Source organism: Patagioenas fasciata, chromosome 1, assembly GCF_037038585.1.
Source record: "Patagioenas fasciata isolate bPatFas1 chromosome 1, bPatFas1.hap1, whole genome shotgun sequence".
NCBI classification, from domain to species: Eukaryota; Metazoa; Chordata; class Aves; order Columbiformes; family Columbidae; genus Patagioenas; species Patagioenas fasciata.
Window position 1 is genome coordinate 188,276,006 of NC_092520.1, and position 11,552 is coordinate 188,287,557.

The 11,552-nt window shown below is 37.5% G+C and overlaps 1 protein-coding gene across 1 annotated transcript in view; it reads left to right on the forward strand.

The window, feature by feature from the left end:
- Positions 1–8,011, forward strand: part of TES (testin LIM domain protein) — a 28,319-nt gene extending 20,308 nt beyond the window's left edge. The window contains exons 4-7 of the mRNA XM_065850277.2: positions 1,059–1,394; positions 4,710–4,925; positions 5,471–5,629; positions 6,754–8,011. Coding sequence (XP_065706349.1) covers positions 1,059–1,394; positions 4,710–4,925; positions 5,471–5,629; positions 6,754–6,945 — 903 coding nt within the window. The 3' untranslated portion in view covers positions 6,946–8,011. The remainder of the gene's footprint in view (positions 1–1,058; positions 1,395–4,709; positions 4,926–5,470; positions 5,630–6,753) is intronic.
- The last annotated feature ends 3,541 nt before the right edge of the window (positions 8,012–11,552 follow it).

An 11,552-nucleotide genomic window follows, 5' to 3' on the forward strand; every position in this document is an offset into this window, starting at 1 on the left:
GTGTGTACCTCTTCTTTTTTTCCTCCTTAAAACTGAAAAGATGGTACCTGCTTAATGAGTGTTGCCTGTGTCATCTTGCAGATATGGATGCTTCTCTGTGGAACTTCTTGAGAACTGGGGAGATGAAGTTTTTTTTAAAAGATAGGATTAAGACTTATTTGCCGAGTCCCTAGAGTGCGATTTCACTAACCTGCCTTTTTTAGTAAACTTAAAAAAAATTGCATGGAGTATGCCCTTAAAAACAAAAAATAAAAAAGCCTCTGAACAACCCCACAACAATTTGTCATTGTTTAGTTAAGGGGAACACTGTCTTGCTTATAGCTTTTACTGTATATGGTTAGAACAAGGTCAGTGTTGACATCTGAAAGAAGAGCTCTCTTCTAGTATGTTTTCAGCTGAAGTAGATGAGATGGTAGATAGCCTTCTGAGGATTTTGCTTTGCTTTTCAAACTTTGATTGCTAATTTACTGTACTGCAGTGTTGTGTCATCCATGCTGGAGTCACATTATCTCTGATCTACCTCTCAAAATATCTTTTTTCAGTGAATTAATCAAGCTTTGTGTGTCTAAATCAATTGGTAGATAATATTCAGTTATCGCTTTGATTTTTAGGCTTGTACTTGCTTTATTAGAACTAGAGCTTTCTTATTTATTCAACTAGAATTATTTCTGCAGTGGGCTGTGTGTCCCAGGCAAACTATTTCAGCCTCTACTTTTTAAACCTTTACTGATGATCAGCAGTTTAAGATAGCTTTGAAGAGACAAGGTGCTGTGTAAATGTTAATTATTGTTTATTCTGAGAAGTAATAATTCTGTTCTGTAAAAGGCTTAAAAGGAAGCCTGTCTTTTACCCTGGGAAGAAGCCAATTAATGCATCTGCTGTATTTTATCTCCATCTACTGTGTTTCAGGACCTTAATGTTTATGGAAAAAAAACCCCTTATTTTTGACAAATTTGTCTGTCGCTAACAACAGTAGAAATGATTTTAATTGGGTGTTTGCTTAAAAGGATGGGTCTGTAGTTGAAGCAGCATCTGATATCTTATTCCTCCTGGTTCAGGCTAGGCAGTACATGCAGATGCTGCCCAAGGAGAAGCAGCCTGTTGCTGGCTCGGAAGGTGCCCAGTACAGGAAGAAGCAGTTGGCCAAGCAGCTGCCTGCTCACGATCAGGATCCTTCAAAATGCCACGAGCTCTCCCCCAACGAAGTTAAGCAGATGGAACAATTTGTGAAGAAGTACAAAAACGAGGCACTTGGCGTAGGAGATGTCAAACTCCCTGGTGAGGCGGAAACGAGAGCTGCCAACAAGAATAACGTGAGCAATGGTGACAGAAGCACTTCGGCTGCTGTAGGAGTGATGGAGGACAAGTCCCCAGATCAGAAGGCATCTCAGTATGTAAGTATAATAAAGGAAAGATAAAACAAGAACATATAGTACCATCTGAGTCCTTTCTTTAGTCATTTTAGCCCAATTAACCTGTTTGTGAATTTGGAATGGTGAAAATCTGGGGAGGGAAAGAAAGAAGGGGAACTGGAAAACATTGTTTGCACAAAACCCTGTTTTTTGTCTGTATTTAGTGCATTGCAGCAAATAACTAAGTGACCTTTTCATCCTTATTGCAAAAACATGTTAGCTCAAAGATATAGTGTAGCAGGGTGGGTTTTGCAGAATAACAATCAAGAAACTTGTGTAGTTTTATGGAGTAATTGCTACACTTTTTTCCCCTGGAATAGTTTAGTTTAATTTTAGAAGCAAATTTTCTTCTCTTTCTTGGAAGAGCACCAGAATTACCTATTAACAAATTGCATTTAAAATTAAATGAAACTAATCCATTAATGCCTCTCCCTCGCATCTCCAACAAGCCAAGCCGTATAACGGTGTTTTGATGAGCCTTCTTTTCATATTTGGATCTTTCTTCTTTGATCTAATTTTTTTCTTTGGTATCTGTTTTATGCTTTGTAATAGCTCAACAAAAAATAAGATCTGTAATAACCTCACTTTCATTGATGTTTCTAAACCTATAGCCTTAATAAAGTATTTCTGACGTAACTTGCTAACTTCTACTATGCATGTCTCTGCTACCTATTCTGAATACAAAATAGAGGTAGTATTACTGAAATAATATTAGTTTAGTAAGGCAGACCTTCCGAGTGGCAAAAGCTACTGTAACTTGATTTCCAGAAATGTTGCTATTGTAGGTATGAGTCCCCAAAGTTATTAATCTCCAGGTTACTTAAAGAAAATGCATATTCAAGTTCTAGATAGAGATAAAAGTTTAACGTAGTTGAAGTCTGGTTTTCAGTATTATTGAGGGATGTGGTGTGCTGGTTTTGTTGTTTGTTTGGTTTTTTCTTTTTTTTTTTAAATTGACAAAGGATATTACTTCTGGTTTAATTCATATGGAATATAAAATTAATGTTTACATTTTAGTTTTGAACATGCCCATTTACCTTAATCTGTCATACACTGTGCCATTTGTTTACCTGTAGCTACTTTCTAAAATTAATTATTGAATTATTTTTGCCATTATCTTGCCATGGACATTCTAACATACTGAAGTTATTTTATTGTGGCTTGATTAGGTTGCTGTCATTTTGTGTAACCGAGCTGCTTCTGCTGGGTTACTGCAGATTCACCACACCAATTCTTCTCTTACTTCCTCAAGAAGGACATGCAGAATTGTTGACCCTGCATTGTACCTCACTGGCCAACTGACTTCGACTCTATTCAGTCAAGGGCAGAAGTTACTCTGTCCTCTTGAGTAATTGTATCAAAAGGCACTTCATTTTTATACTATACCTGTTTAGTACTTCCAAAGTTTTCTCTGCTTGAGCAGCTGGATATGCCTCCTAGCGTTAAAGCCAGGCATCTCATCACTGTGTGCAGTGATTTAGAAAGAGACTTAGAAATGTTTAATAGGGTAAGTGAACATTTGAGTTGCTTATCTATTGTTGGTACTAAATAATCAGGATTTAGATATACCATTTTGACTTTTTTTTTCTGATTTCTGCAATGTGACTGAATTTTGGCTATATGCTGTAACATTATCTCAACTTGTTTCTTTTTTTATTTTTTTTAACAGTTCAAAATAAACCAGAGAAGAGCTCTTAAATACCTTGCAGAAGAATTGTTGTCCTTGTCTATGCTTTTTTTCTATCTGCTAGTGCTGAATCTTTTTTTCTCCAAATTTTCTTCACTGGCTTTCAGACTGAGTCTGCAAGCATGTTTTCCTGTAGCTGTGGCAAATAGAATCTCTTGAAAAATTTATTTTCATTACAGGAATGGATTGCAATTCTTCTGAACATGGCTTTAAAAATACCCAACACCTATACAACTAGGTCTTCACTATTAGTAGAAATATTCCAATACTAATTGATTGTGTTTTAAAAAATTAAATCTATTTCACCATGATTAAAAGCTGAATAACAGAAAAATGGATATCCAACATATTTCATTTTGTAAAGAAACAAATCTCTTTATGTCCCTTTTAAGCACCTAGACTGGGGGTGTTGCAAATGGTAGGTAAGCTGTCTTGTCCTATTCTGGGTCTATAAAACTACTAAACCTTCCAGTTTACTCCTCTTGGAATAGGAGGTCTAAAGTAGAAAGAAAAGTCAAAAAATATATAAATATGTATATTTATACTTCCCCTTTCATTCTCTTCCAAGTTGTTCTTCCTCCCCTTTTGATGTCTGTCTTTGTTTATCATGAAATATGCTTATCTGAAATAAGTGTGGGGATCTGATCAGTATACCTGAAGTTAAGACATTTTTAAAAAACTAAAATACATATAGATGCGTGTGTGTGTGTGTGTGTGTGTGTATATATATATGAACAAACACAATTGAAAACTGAGGCTATTTGTGGCTGGGCTTGTAGTGATGTGAATCATAGAGAAAACCCTCCCAGGATGTTCAGCCCAGTGCACAGACCAACTGGATTGCAGGAAATGCCAAGCTGGTGATTAAACTGTAGATTAAAATTTTTGTTTCAGTAACATAAGCCACCTGTGTTTTTTTTGACTTGATGACAAAGCCCTCTGTGTAAGCAGGTAGAAGGCAAAAGACTGACTATGGACATTTTCAAACTACTTGCAGTGTAGTGTATTCATATACTCTGTTGTCCCTTTTCTATAATCACTGTCCCTATCCTAAAGTGGTTAGTCACCGACTATTGGACAACAGCCATGAGTGACTGGTATCGCTAGAACACAGCTTTAAACAGAATGAGTTTGCAATATTAACACTTTCTTTTTCTCACTAGTGATGCAGATATGGCTTGATCTTTTCATGGCCTATAAGTACAGCCATTTTCTTGTCATACATTCTAGTGATAGTCTAGTCAGCTTGAAAGGCTTCTTATTACTCTTTCTTTATTCTTGAGTATGCAGGGCTAATAGAACATAACATGAATTTTAATTGTGTGGTGTTGAGGGGTTTTTTTAAGAACTGGGCTGTAGCTGTAAGAATGTGAATATGGCAAAATACTATAATCCATTAGTACAATGCCAGTAGAATGTATGTCATTGTAACTTACTTGGATAAACCTGTACTGTGGCATCATGTCACACTACTATCTGATCATGGGGCTAAACTTATGCTTCAATTTCAGTCTGGGAAGGTGGGATTTATTAAATATGTAAATAATATGTAATTGCTATAAATGTACCTCTTCAAAGACTTATTTAACTTGGCAATAACCTCTTTCCAGTCCTGCTATCGCTGCAAACTGAACATGAAAGAAGGTGACCCAGCTGTCTATGCAGAACGTGCTGGATATGACAAATTGTGGCACCCAGCTTGTTTTGTCTGTTGTATCTGCAGTGAACTTCTAGTAGATATGATCTATTTTTGGAAGAATGGTAACCTGTACTGTGGAAGACATTATTGTGATAGCGAGAAGCCCCGCTGTGCTGGATGTGACGAGGTAGGAAATATCCTAGTCCTTTGTTTTAGCACACAAGTTTGCTCCCCTGAGAAGTGAATATGATTTTTAGTGAAATATTTCAGTGCAGGGAGATGATGTGCCTTCACCAGCTTTAGCTGATTGTGGTTGCAAGAAGCTAAAACTAATATGGACACTTCACATTCAGGAAGATCCATAGCTTGCTTTGGATTTAGTGGGGCTTTGGGGCAATCTACGGGGACATAAGATAGAATATGTGAGTGCAAATTCTTCTATGAAGTCCAGTTATGCAGCTCTTTCCGCATGAAGGGCACTAGGGGGAGCGCCTTACTAAGTAACACTTTGTGCAGCATACAGAGAACAGCCTGCCTGGCTTCTTTTGAGTCTACTGGCTCTTAATAAAACACTCTAACAAATGAATGCATCTATTTTTGTTGTTGACATCATTTGAAACAGTGAAATCACCAGGAGTTCCTTGGAAATTACAAAACCTCCTGAGGCTATCTTTCTTTAAATAAGTACCATTCAAATGCATATGTTAATATTGGTTTGTGTCTTCCTTATAGCTCATATTCAGCAATGAATATACCCAAGCGGAAGGTCAAAACTGGCATCTGAAACACTTCTGCTGTTTTGATTGTGATTGCGTTTTGGCTGGGGAAATCTATGTGATGGTGAATGACAAGCCAGTCTGCAAACCCTGCTATGTGAAGAACCACGCTGCGGTAAGGTCCTTCCACACATGCCGGTGCTGTGAAGGAAGGGAACATAAATCTGTGGAGCTTGAAACTCCTCCTTTCTCCCAGTGTGGGAGTATCTGCAGAGTATAAATTGGATGCAAGTTTAGGCTCAAGTCAATCTTCTTTTTCCCCTTTGAATAAAACCTTAGAAACAGACAAGTATTTTGTCAGTTCATAAACTTGAAAAAAAACCACTGGCAGGGGTGAGGCTGTTCTGAAAATACCTTTAGCTTTGCCAGTGGTGAAGTGGGATTTTGTAAGTGGAGTAGTAAAGTAAGTGAACATGAATAATGCTGCCAAATGTTTTGTTTGTGTCAATCACAGTTCATTGAGACCAGTGGGATTCGCCTTCAGCTGGTCTGCTAAAAGCCTGTAGTGGCAACTGCAATCTAGGTACTTTGTTTCTTTGTATTTCTAACCGCATGAGTTATAAAGGAGAGTGACTGACAGGATAAAGCTAGAAGTTTGGGAAAGGATGGTAGTTGTCTCTAATCTGAGATAATGGCCCATTCATGTCTACCAATTAACTACCTATTAGTTGGGAGTTCAGTCCAATGTGCATCTATACTCTGAATGGAGGGGCAAACTAAGATCTCTAGCTGGCAGTTAATAATCTTCTGAGGTAGGTGTGACAAATTGCCTTTTGGAGAAGCTTTCTTTTTTCTCTTAAAACAGTAGCTTCCCTCAGATCTAACTTTTGATAACCAGATTTTAAGCTTAATTAAATGCAAAACTTTCTAGTAATCTTTAATTATTTGACATTGCTTTACAGCTGTCAATGCCCAGGAAAATTTATAACATCTATTCAAATGTATGGGTTAATATATGAAAACCTGTGCTGTTTGGCATAACGAGATTTTATCATTTAAGTTTAATCCCAGAAGCAATTAACATCTCGTGTGCATTTTATTGTTTTGTTTTGTGTCCTCAGCTGTATTTTGTTTGGAAACTCTGCTTTAAAAATAAAGGAAAATCAAAAGCTGGAGGCTTATTTCCAAGGCTTCTTTTAACATCTGTCTCCTCAGAAAACATTTAAGAATTCCAGCTTTTATTGGACTTGTAGAGAGGATGGGTATGCTTCATTTCAGTGTCATTTTGTTTCTAAACAGATCTGCCAAGGTTGTCATAACGCTATAGATCCGGAAGTTCAGCGTGTGACGTACAACAACTTCAACTGGCACGCCACTCAGGAATGCTTCTTGTGCTCCTGTTGCAGCAAGTGCCTAATTGGCCAGAAGTTCATGCCGGTGGAAGGGATGGTGTTCTGCTCAGTGGAATGTAAGAAAAAGATGATGTCTTAAGATAAGATGTGCACACAACCAGGTGTTGCTGCATTCCAAAGGCTCTTGCATTTCTACTGTAAAATATATAGTGTTGGGGCATTTAAAGTTATTGGAAGTATTAAATAGCATTTTCCCAAAGATTTGTTTTGAGTGACTAAAACTTGCTACTTAATCTTTGTTTCTTAGCCATAATAATACTTTCTTTTTTGGAATATTATTCCTGAGTCTTATGTCATATGATTTCATATCCCAGAAATGTAAGAAAAAATGTGGTATGAACTATATAGACTTTAAGGGAGCTCTTCACCGTGAAGGATCTTTCTGTTGTATCTTGCTTAATGGAAGAAGAAAAAATTGAAATATTCCAGTTTATCTTGTTTTGTATGATAAATGTTATCTCTTCCACTTTCAGTTTCACTAATGTATCATTTTTATAGTTTCCCTGCTTTCATCAAGCACTTTAGATGAAATGATCAGCTTTACTGTCACATACAGTTTTCTTCACTAGACCTCAAGGATTCAGGGAGAATGAAGCTTAAAAAAGATGCCTGTAATCATTTGCTTGTTGTTGACACAGGGGTTCTTGGGGTAGTGACTATTCCCACATCTAGTTCATACAGTTAGTGGGTGTTACTCTTATCCTTTCAGAACTGGGTTCTGTTTTTTCATGAATGTTCTTATCAAAAATTGTGCCTTCTATCAGAGGGACACAGCACACAATACCGTACGCATTTCCAAGAATGTAATTCTGCAAAAGGATCGTACTTAGGCTTTTGATTTGTAAGTTTTTAACCAAAGTACAAAGAAGTCTTTCCCAGAAGACATCCAGTATTTGAGTGAAAATAAAATCACAACTCTGTATTAGCTTTGCTTACCAGATAAACCAGATGTGTGGTTCTCTTTCTTTTCTTGAGAATTACAGATGTACAGTAAAACTTGTTAGCTATTATTGTGCCAAACAGCGAATGGAGAGTCTTTGGCCTAAAAATAAAAAAAATCTATGCAAGTCTAATGTTCAGCTCTTTTTTTTTATGGTGGCTGTATTGTAACACTTACAAATAAAAATTAGTGTTGTTCACTGGAATTGTCTACTGATTCTGTTCTTGTTGAATCCCCTTCAGGGGAGGCAAAAAGGAGGGCAGATGTTTCCATACTTCTCTTTAGCTTTGATATTATTTAAAAAAAGCCAACAAACTAAAGACCTGTATTACTGTAAGTGCTTACTGTCTTGTATATTTCTACTATTTCTACAAATACACAACTTGAGAACTTAACATGAATTTACGTTTTGTTCACGTAAACTATGGCCTTAATATTTTGAGACATAGCATGGGAAGTTTTGAATTCACACAGGTGAGCTAATGTGCTGAGAAAATGAAGTGTATTGTGATCCTTTGGGTACTCCGAAAATAAGATACTAGTGTGAGACACCTACTTGGTATGTTGTCTAAATTGAGATGTAAGCTTTAGTTCCATGTTCTGAAAGCCTGCACAGCTTTTTCTCAGAGATCGTTAGGATGTATCAAAAAGTGTATGTCTTTCAGCTCATACCAATGGGGCTGTGTTCTTGCCAGTTTTTCAGTAAGCTAAGGAAAAGCGGAGTGCCTCAGTAAGAGGAGGTATTTTCATTTTTCCATGTAAGTGCTCCTTAATGTGTAGCAGGATATGCTGTGAAAATGCCACTTGGGGTAGGATAAGGTCTTATTTAATTATTATCTATAAGGATGGGTCTGGGTTTTACTTGTCTTGAGCGCATCTGTCCTTACCCACTCACTAACACCTCTTCTAGAAGATGCAGCTGATCTTTATAAAGAACGCTTTCTGACAAGCTGTTGTGCAACTTTCTCTGCCCTTCCCTTGCCACCCAGTTTAACAGCTTTATTTTTCCTTAATGCGATTCCTTGCACTGATGGCAGTCTTACTTTTCACTTCAAATCTTGTTCTGTGCCGTTTTGTTTATTAAACTTTGTTATTGTGTAATCTTCATTTAAAAGGATGACTTACTCATCCTGTCAAGACAGAATTGCTAGGGAAATTCATGTAGAACCAAACATCTCAATCGTCCATTATCTTCTGGGACTGGCTTTTTCCATGCCTCTTCTGAAGCATGCTGGCTTGCTGTCTTGAGCAGCTTAATCTTCCCTTGCCTGCTTGATCCCTTCTGGCTCTCTTCCATGGATCCTGATGTATCTAGGTGTTTCTGCTATGGGGTAGCCAAAGTTTAATCTATATCTATGCAATAACTGTAAAGGATCATGTCATAGGCAGGTCAAGTGTAATGTGCTCATGATACCAGAGGGGAGACAAAAATGTTCCTGTGTGACTACACAATAGATCAGGAGATGACTAGGACTGCTGAACAGCTCTTGTAATGAGCTAGGAAGAAATTTATGTTCCTGAAGATAATGCTTCTAGTGTTAGTGGAAAGATATGTCAACATGCTGGAGCCTGAAAATAAGCATTAAGGAGATTTCATTCTGTCACTGCCATAATAAAAATATTGACAGTTAAGTGTTTGGTTTTGTGGGTGTGGTTGGGTTGTTTGTTGTTGGATTTTTTTTTAATATTTTGGCTATTTTATCATGGAGATCCCTTTGGATCTGTTTATCTTAGCTAAGAATAGAATCTGGAAGCTTTTGCATACTGCAGTAATAGAAGTACATACTTTACAGATGAATTTTTGAACTTGAAGTATGAAAGTTGAAATTCTAGCCTTAAGCTTTGTAAGCACCCACTATAACAATGTAGTCCTTTCAGAAATAGTTACTTGGCTGCAAGAAGCAGCCTGAAGAGGCACTAAACCAACTCTTTTTATCATGTCCCTGCCACTATCTTACTTGATTTTAATTCTTCACATGATAAGTACCAAACAAAGACAAAGATTCATAGCAGAAGACAAGTTTGGCCTTGTCACTATCAGTATGTGTGAGAATGAAAAGCCCAGATTTACCTTCAGGATGCAATTCTCTCTGTCTTAACTTTATTTTGTTTATTCTATGATATGTGGTTACTGTAATAATGTAAGTTGTTATGACTCCAAGTTCAAGTTTTTAGAGAAGTGTTTTTGGCAACTAGCTGTGGAGAGCAAGTACAACTGTGCAGTAGAAAAACAACTTTCAAAATTAATATTAAACGAAAGTAGCTTAAGCCATTGCAGAGGGCACCAGAGAGACTATTCTGTCCTGGACCGAACTGGGACACCTGGGAACTTGTTTTTTCTATTTGGTATACCAGTAGCACTCAGTGTTTTTAAAGAGCCCCTTAAATAGCCAGGTTTCTGTCCATTTATACTTCTAACATCCTGACATTTTGAAATTTACATAGTGCTCAAAAATGACAGCCAAGGTGAAACGCCATTGAGATTATAGTTAAGTCCTGTTTCACTTAAGCTGTTTGTAACCTTTGCTGGAGCATTTAGATATTACTTGTAGGTTGACCACAGAGGCCAGGAGCCTTTGTCAGCACAACAGGCATTGCAGCACAGCATCTTTGGTGGCCCAAGAGCAAAGGAGGCCTGTGGTGCTCTGAGCACGTGTAACTCCTGCTGCTCTTCAGGAGACAGAGATATTTTAATCTTTCTTTAACCAGTTTATATAGTAAAGTTTTCTTGTGTGTGTCGTTCCAAACATTTGTGCATCAACTGGGGTTTTTACAGTGTGAAAGAAGAAAAATGATAATGCCATTTTCACTCTTGCAGTACAAAGAACAAGGTTTTCTTTATTGTTATGGCTCACTGCTACAAAAACATGTTATGTAACTTCTAGGCAGACCATTTCCTTGTTTCTGGGATAAGGCAAAGCCAAGGCTGAGTCAGTGCTATATAGGATGGTATTTTGGAGGGCACCTTAGCATACAGATGCAGTTAACTTTGGATTTCATGGGACTGCAACTACCATTATATAGTTAGAATCCCATATTGCCTTTTATTTAAGCAAGTGTTATCCTGAGGATCTGTAAAGTCCAGCGTGGCAAAGGCTTTGTCAAAACCCTGACATCTATAACTTTAAAAGAACAAAGCTTAATAAATGCATCTTTGAATTAGGAACAGATATTTATACATGGTAGGAATATCCTGTAACTTTTATTGAGATTAAGATTGCCTCACAAATTTATTATGGTTATGCATATGCTACAAAGAAAATGAAAATGTACTTTTTGCAGCTTTTTCTGTTTAACCTTTGGAGATGTAATGTTTCTATCTCTTAAAATTACACGTTAATGAGCAAAAGCAACACAGTAACTTTCTCTTTTCCTGTAGAATCCTAGGTATTGAGCGTTACAGAACACGATGCTGTGCCGCAAAATCAGCTGGCTTTGTTGGAGTAATGACCATTAGCACAAAACTGTTTACATTCAGGAGGAACTCGATGTGCCTAGAAGCACTAGACCATCCATTCCCAGAGAGCTGTTGAGGTAGGGGTGAAAGGGTGTTAACGCTTGGTTCAATAACCTCTGCCAAGTTGGGCAGGTTTTGGGATGCTAGAGCTGTCAGTGAGCAGCAGAGAGGAGGTTGGCAGTCTAGGAAGGATCAACAATTCAACTAGCAGTGGGGCTCCAGGGGAACGGGGCCACAATGATTGCCCTGTTAGAACAAGATGAAGGGAGCAGGTGTGAGGATACAGCAG